This window comes from Emiliania huxleyi, assembly GCF_000372725.1.
Source record: "Emiliania huxleyi CCMP1516 unplaced genomic scaffold EMIHUscaffold_76, whole genome shotgun sequence".
Classification (NCBI taxonomy): Eukaryota; Haptophyta; order Isochrysidales; family Noelaerhabdaceae; genus Emiliania; species Emiliania huxleyi.
In genome coordinates this window covers 552,061-559,793 of record NW_005196310.1, presented here as the reverse complement: position 1 = coordinate 559,793, position 7,733 = coordinate 552,061, and the positions used below count along the sequence as shown (strand labels likewise).

General features: G+C 70.3%; 1 protein-coding gene across 1 annotated transcript in view; it reads right to left on the bottom strand.

The window, feature by feature from the left end:
• Positions 1 to 7,733, bottom strand: part of EMIHUDRAFT_465699 (hypothetical protein) — a gene marked incomplete at both ends in the record, with an annotated part of 13,616 nt that extends 5,883 nt beyond the window's left edge. Inside the window, 5 exons of the mRNA XM_005760406.1 lie at positions 317 to 2,561; positions 2,727 to 6,593; positions 6,710 to 6,877; positions 6,972 to 7,302; positions 7,579 to 7,733. Coding sequence (XP_005760463.1) covers positions 317 to 2,561; positions 2,727 to 6,593; positions 6,710 to 6,877; positions 6,972 to 7,302; positions 7,579 to 7,733 — 6,766 coding nt within the window. The remainder of the gene's footprint in view (positions 1 to 316; positions 2,562 to 2,726; positions 6,594 to 6,709; positions 6,878 to 6,971; positions 7,303 to 7,578) is intronic.

Sequence of the window (7,733 nt, the reverse complement as noted above, 5' to 3'; positions counted from 1 at the left end):
GGTCGCTCTCGCGGTAGCCAGGTAGCCCCCCATACTAGTAGCACCAGCCATGGCCTCAGGGAGCACGGGCGAGGGCGCTGGGAGCAACACGGACAAAAAACCGTCAAAATTCATCTTTTTTTGTCTCATTTGTGGTTTATTTGCACTCTTCGCGAGTTGGGGGAAACAAAGCCATATTTGTTTGTTAAACTTTAATTTACATGCATGAACATATACACCCGTCATAGGGCAGAGTGAATTGACATATCCCACCCTCGCTGTGTGCCAAGTCCCATCATGCGCTGTGCGAGTCCATGTCTGATGTCAGTGTGCACACCGCTGGCTTCGCCCACGACGGCGTCGGCGTCGCCATCGGCCACGCCCGGCCCCTTCAGCAAGGCGGGCGGCGGCAGCCCAAGCTCCGCCGCCCGTGAGCGGAGGTCGGACTCAATCTTGAGTGCCAGGGCGACCGCCGTTGCGGCCAGGCCCTCGTCGGACGCACGCTCGATCTCGCCCGCCACCTCCCTCGGCAGCTCCTCGCCCGAGTCGAGCAGCCGCTTCCAGTCGTTGAGCAGCTGGAAGGTGGTTACGTCGCCGCCGCGGTCGGGGTGGATGGAGAGCACGACGCGACGCCACACACTCTCTCGCATGCACAGAGCCCCTCCCGCCGCGACGTAGAGCCCAAAGAGGCGCACTCCCGTCGCCCGAGCGACGGCGCGCCGACTCGCCTCGGCGGGGTCCGGGGACACATCCGCGCCATCGCTCGTCGCCGCCGCAGCCTCGGCCGCCGTGCTGGAAGCGGCTGCGGCACCGTCGGCGGCGGGCGTCGTCGAGGTCGCTGCGGTGGAGGAGGCAGCGGCGGCGGCGGCGGCGGCGGCGGCGGCGGCGGCGGCGGCGGCGGCGGCGGCGGCGGTGTCCGCCTCAGACTGCAGGCCAATCTGAACAGCCACGCCCGAAGGGAGGGCGTTGTACTTGAGCAGCCGCGGCGGGTCGAGCACGAGGGGGAGCAGGCGCCAGCTGCTGGTGCGGAAGCGGCGGATGCAGACGTAGCCGTGTCGAAAGAGGAGCTGCAGCTCGCGGGAGCCTCGGCCGCGCAGCACGCCCTCGATGGACTTGCCGAGGTAGACGGGGTGGCTCGTGCCCAGGCTGGCGAGCGGCACGTGCACCTCGCCGGCCGACTCGTCCTCGAAGACCTCGTTCTGGAAGAAGTAGGTGCCGTGCATCGGGAAGATGCCCTTGAAGGCCGTCCACGGAGAGAAGAGCAGCCGGCCGCACGCGTGCTCGCCCACGATCGACTTGACCAGCAACAGGCGGGGCGTCGCGTCGCCGGCGTGGCGCGGCGCGATCGACTCGTCGAGCACTGCGCGGGCCTGCCGCAGCTGGTAGTGCGTGTCGCCCTCGCCGCGAGCAAGCTTGTGCAGCTCCGCCAGCTCCTTCTCGGTGGGGCTGCCCGCAGGGAGGGCGGAGGGACGAAGCGGCGCCGCTCGGCCCGGATCCTCAGGCATATCCTCGACGGTGCCATCCGCGATTCCCGCGGCATCCTTCCCAGCGGGCGGCTCCTGCAACGGCTCCGCTCCTGAAGCCGCACCCGCACTCGACAGAGAGACTCTGCCGCCGCACTCGGCCGGGAGCGCTTCGGTGAGAGAGGCGGACTCGTCGGCGGGATTAAGCACGGTCGCCGTGGGCGCGACGGGACTGGGCGCGCCAGACTCGGAAGGAGCCGGCGCAGCGCCGACGTCCCGGGCCTCGCCGGTGGCAGCGGCGGCGCCAGCGGCGGCGTCAGCATCGGCGCCGGCAGAAGCCGCCGCAGCCGGCTCCTTAGAGCTATTCGCGGCGGCAGCCTCGGAGGGAAGGGTAGGGGCAGCGGCAGCGGGAGCTGTGCCAGAGATCGGTGCGGCGCCGGGCTGGGAGGCGACAGGGGGCGCAGCGACGGGGCGGACGGCGGCAGCCTCGACAAGGACGGTGGCGACCACGTCGGAATCGTCTGCTCCATCGGCCACGGTTGCAGTGACGACGTCCGGCGCAGCGGCGGCGGCAGAGCCACGCCCTGGGGATGCCGCGGTGCCCATCGAGCCTATCGCGCCGGCCTTGAGCAGCGTCCCGTACTCGCACGAGGCGCGGATCGGGCACTGGTCGCAGCTCGGCGTCTCGCCACAGAGGATCGCTCCGTGCGTGATCATGTACACGTGCGCTCGGTACAGCAGCGTCTGCAGCTCCCGCTTCTCGCGGGACGGCTCTGCCGGCGGGTCCTCGTCCTGAGGCAGTATCTCCCGCATGAATTGCTGCGCGCGGACCGAGAAGCGCTTGATGTTCGCCTGCGGGTGCTTTGGGAGGTCCTCGATGTCGCCCACGCCGCTCGCTCGCCGGTGGGCCGACTGAGACGCTCGAGCAGAGGCGGCGCCACCAGCGGCTTTGGGAGCCTTCGCCGCGGCCATCTCCTTGGCTCGCTGCCGCGTCCAGTCGCACACGTGGTACGTCGAGTGCACTCTGCAGTACATCTTGGGCGCTCCGGTGACCTTGAGCGCCGCTGAGCCCGGGGCTGCGCGCCACGCGTCCGACGTCATGTCTGTGGACGAGGCCGCCTAGGTCCAAAGACGCTGTGTGTCAGAGCGGCGAAGGGGAGGGGGGGGGGAAGAGCGTGTCTGCGGAGGGGGTGCCACTGCGGCCGCAGCTGCGGCAAGAGCGCTGGTCGAGATGGGTTGGTCCTCGGAGAGCGGCACTGGCCGAGGGACGAGCGAATCGACCACCTGCTGCGGCGGCTCCTCTGGGCCGATCTTCCCGGACACGTCGTAGGGAGAGAAGCCGAATGCGAGGGGCACGCCTGGCTTCCGCGTAGCTGAGGGAACCCCCGGAGCACTCGGCAAGCGACCAATCGCCTCAGCTATCACGTCGCGAACGAGCACGCGGTCGTCAACGCCCATCTCACACGCCTCCATCGCGTCCATTCCCCCCTCCTCGCCCTCCTCCGTCAGGTCTAGGATAGACCCCTCAGCCAGATCCATCGCCACCTCGGCCGCGTCTGCCGTACCGCCGCTGATGGATTCCTCGGCCTCGTCCGTGGCACCACCCTCGGCCGCGTCCATCGTGACGTCCTCGAGAGGATCGCACGGCGGAGGCGAGGCCGGAGGGGTGGGCGCGGGAAGAAACGGCTGCTGCAACATTCCAGCCATCGCCTGCAGCTGCGCGTGAGGAGGCGCCTGCGGCCAGGAGCGGTGCGCCGGCGCCGGCAGCAGCGCTGGCGCTCCTGCGTGCGCGATCGGCATCACGAGCTGCGGCAGGGGAAGCGACCACCCGACGGGCAGCCCCCACGGGGGCGGCGGGGGCTGCGGCTGCGGCATCATCGCCACCTGCGGCTGGTTGGGCAACGGCGGCTGAACCGGCAGCTGGGATGACCGCTCCACTGACGTCTGCGGCGCCTCTGGCGCTGGGAGCGCTGACGCGGGCTGCAGAGGCGCCACGCAGTGACGGCGTTCGCAGCACTGGCGCATCTTGCCCGGCCCCCCAAATGCGGGCATGTCGCGGCACTTGGAGCATTGGCCGCAGTTTGGGGAGAGGCAGGCTGCGCAGGCACCGCAGCGCCGCTTTTTCGTCCCGGCACCGCTGGGCCGGAAGGTGAGTGCCGGCCGTGGCGGCTTTGGCTGCTTTGCGCAGAGCTGCAGCCGCACGGGCATCGGGATGGGCTGCAGGCGCAGCACGACCCGGCCGCTCTCTCGCTCGACGGCGATCCCCACCGCGACGACGTCCGTGCTCGAGTCCCGCCGCGCCGTTGCCGCTGCCGCCGCTGGCGCTCTGCGCGGCGGCGGAGCGGGCAGCAGGCCGATGCGGGCAACCACACGGCGGTCCCCGATGGCGAGACCCTCGACCGGCATGATCCCGAGCGACTTGAGCCAGCCGAGCCGGGTCATCATGCGGAGCACGTTCGCGTCGACGGCGAAGCTGAGCCGGTTCATGCGGTAGAGGAGGAGGCACGCGATCGACTTGCCAGAGAGCCCAGAGATCGCCATCAGGTACGAGCGAACCTTCTCGGAGGGCCACGTGTGCAGCGCCTCGAAGGATGTCCCCGCGCCAAAGTCCTCGTACGCCTTCTGGAGAAGCCCGTGAATGCGCTCTGCCTTGGTGTGGTAGTACGGGCCGTGCTGGATGCACGGCTCCAGAGCTTCCACGCGCGAGCGGCGCACGAGGTCCCAGTCGGGCTCCCCATTGGGCCCGGGGAAGGTGGCCTGGAAGTTTGCGTAGCCGATCGACGACCAAGAGTTGCGGCACGTCTGCGCGCAGATGAGTCCGACCAGCGTGCCGAGGATTGAGGTGCCCCACTCCTTGCGCGCGAACGGCATCGAGCCGTAGACCTTCTCGAGGCCCTCGCACAGCCCGCGCATCTTGCTCTCGACGTTCGCCGCTGTGAGCGGCTCAAATCGGACAGCGTGCGACTTGTACCGCTCCGCCAAGGCGGGGTCGAAGGACGACGAAGTAGACGCGGAGGGCGTCACCGGTGCCGCTGCCGGTGCCGCTGCCGCCGTGACTGTGCCTGAGGGCAGGGCTGTCACGGCCGTGCAAGCCGCGGTGCAAGCCGCTGGCCTCGCCGGCTGAGCGGATGGCGACACGATCATGCAGCTTGTTGGCTGCGGAGGAGGCGGCGCCGCCGGTGCGGCATGTGACGGCAGAGGCGGTTGAAACGGCTGCATCGGTAGCGGCGGCGGCATTGGCCGCATCTGGAGAGGCGGCTGTGGCTGTGACTGCCCGAGCGGCTCGATTGTGCCCGAGCCCGGCCGACCCCACGTCGGAGCAGCGTATGGAGGGGCGCCCCAAAAGGTCTGGTGGTGCAGCAGAGGGTTGGGCTGGGGCGCGGCGAAGCGGGCAGAGGGTGGAAGAGGCCACTGCACGGCCAGCTGCGCTGCAAAGGCAGGAGGCATGGCCACCGCCGGCGCCGACGCCGGCGCTGTGAAGACAAGGCCTGGCGCCGCGGCACCTGCTCCCGCTGCAACCGGCTGCTGCTGCGGTGGCGGCGGCGGAGCGGCCGCTGTGGCAGAGAGTGCGGCGGCGAGGTCGGAGTCAGCGTCCCGCGCCGCGCCGCACGAGTGCGAGCCCCACTGCCAGTCGTCTTCGTTGGTGATCAGGAACTCCTCGGGGAAACCGGCGAACTTGACGTACAGCCCGTCGCGCGGGTCGAACCGCTTGACCATGCCGGAGTACGGCACGTCCACCGCCTGATCGCCGACCTCCTCCTCGTACCACACCGTGAGGCGCGCCCCCGACACCTCGGCCCGCGCCTTGCCTTTGAAGTCAAAGGCGCCCACTGCGCCGGCGGCGGTGCCGGCGGCCGAACGGGCGGGTGCGCGGCGGCACGCGGAGCAGTGGTAGACGCAGTCCTCGAGCAGCGCCACCTCGTCGGGCGCCATCGACTCGCAAGCGGTGTGCACCCAGAGCGAGCAGGCGTCGCACTGCACCATGTCCTCCTCGGCGCCACCCTCGTCGTCGTCGTCGGCCGCCTCCTTCCAGAGCTGGTTGCAGACGGGGCAGTACTCGCGCGCCTCCCACCGCGCCTGGCAGTGACCGCAAAGCGGGACCGCTCCGTGCTCCGGTACCTCGACCTCCCCCACGGCCGGCGCGGCCTGGCAGCTGAAGCACGGCCTGACGGCGGCGGAGCGGGGCGGGGCGGGCAGCTGCTCGCCCGGCGCCGCGTCCCGACAGCTCGGGCACGAGTAGCAGAGGTCGCACCACCGCGCGACCGAAGCCGGCGAGAGGCGCTCGCACCGGGCGTGGACCCAGCAGTCGCACGAGTCGCACTGCAGCATGCACGCGTCGTCGCCGACGTCGCTCCATAAGCGCTCGCACACGGGGCAATACTCGCGCGCGATCCACCTCCCGTAGCACGCCCGGCAGAGGGCGCCGCCGTTCGACGCCTCGCGCCGCTGCGCGCCGGGAGCGTCGCAGCTCCGGCACCGCAGGCCGCTGCTCCCCGCGAGAGGCTTTGAGGGTGCCGCCCGTGCCGCCACTGGCGCCGGCCGTGCTGCCGGCGCCTGCGTCGCTGCGGTCTGCGACGCTGGCCGCCGAGGGGTGCTGGTCGCCGGTGCCCGCTTGGCAGCGGCTGCCTTGCGGGACGGCGCCGCCTCCTGCGCCTCGTCGCCTCCGGCATACCGCGGGTGGTTGGGATTGCACTGCAGGCAGCCGTTCGCCGAGAGGCGGCACCGCGAGCAGCCGAGGGAGGGAGGGGCGCCCGCCGCCGCGGGGGCCTTGGCGGCGGCCGCCTTTTGGGGCCGGCGTCCCTCTCTCGGAGGCGAGTCCTCTCCGGGCGGCGGCGCCCTCGCAGCCTTGGCGGCAGGCTTGGCAGGCGTGTCCTCGGCAGAGGCCCGCTTCGAGGCTCTCCTCGGCGCTGCCTCCGTCTGCGCGAGGAGCGCCTTTGCGGCGTCCGGAGAGGCGGCGGCGTGGCGCCGCTTCGGAGTGGTTGGAGGGAGCGCCGGCGGCGTCCGCTTCCTCCCGGCCGGCTCCGGCTGGCGAGAGGCTACCTCGCCCTCGGACCTCCCCGCCCCTCCGCCGGGCCTCCCCGCCCTGCCCCTGCGAGGGGCGGCCGCGGCTCGACAGATTGCGTCCAGCTCGTCCGCAGCAGACTCGGACACCTAGACGCGGCCACCACGCGTTGCGGGGCGGGCTGCGGAGAGCGCTGCCGCAGCTCGGAGCAGGCACGCGCCTCCCGGCCGACGATGGAGATGCCGGCCGACCAGGGCGCAAACACGGGCTGCTCGACGTCCGTTGGCGACCCCAGCTCGGAGAGCTGCAGCGAGGGCTTCTTCCAAAACGCGTGGCCCGTGGAGACGACCAGCAGGCGCGCAGAGCCGGCGCGCCAGCTGTCGCGGAGGATGACAGCGACGATGGCGCGGCCGTTTCCCTGGCGCTCGTACTCCTGTGCAAGCCGGCGCCAGAGGGATTGCGCGGGCCACGTGCGCAACATGGGGAGGGTGGCTGTGCATCGAAACAGCTACCGCAGGAGCGCGCACCGTCTCGACCGCGAGGAGCAAGAGCTCGGTGAAGCCCTGGAGCGACGACCTCCGTGGTGCAGGCACGTGCCGGTAGCAGCCGACAGCCACGCACCGGCCGCCCACCTCTCCGAGGGCGAGGCTGCAGCCGGCCGTCGGGACCTCGCGCCCGGCGCGGTGGCAGTGGAAGGTGGCACCCGAAAAGATGCGCTTGATGAGGGCGCGGTTGTGATCGGCGGACTTCTTGCCCACCGTGAAGCGCGAGATGAGAACGTCTCGAGCGGACTCGAGATCCTCGCCGCTGAAGCTGTCGAGGCGGCCAGACCTTACCTCCATCGCGTTGGAGGTCCGCCTATCGGCCGTCGTTCACTCGGTGGTGATCAGCCAGCCTCATTGTTTCGCGCGGCTGTGCTCGTCTCGCAGGCTAAAAAAATTAACAACCAACTGGTCGCACAACACTGGGCCCTTGGGTTGTGTGTTTTCTTCTTTCTTTCTTTCTTTCTGGGCACGGGACTGGCGCGCACTGGCACTAACACAGCTACACCCTAAAAGAATTTTCCAAGCTTACAATCGATTACACAACATCACGCCGCCCAATGTCGCGTGCGAGGCTCTCGAGTTTGCGCACAACCGCATCCGCAAGTCCTTTGAGAGCATTGCTCGCGCCGACGCCTCGCCCCAGGCGCTCCGCGACCTCGCGTGGCTCCAGGCACAGCTGCCGACCGAGATGGGCGGGTGCAACATCGACACCGCCTTCACGCGAGCCGACAGCGACTTCTCCAT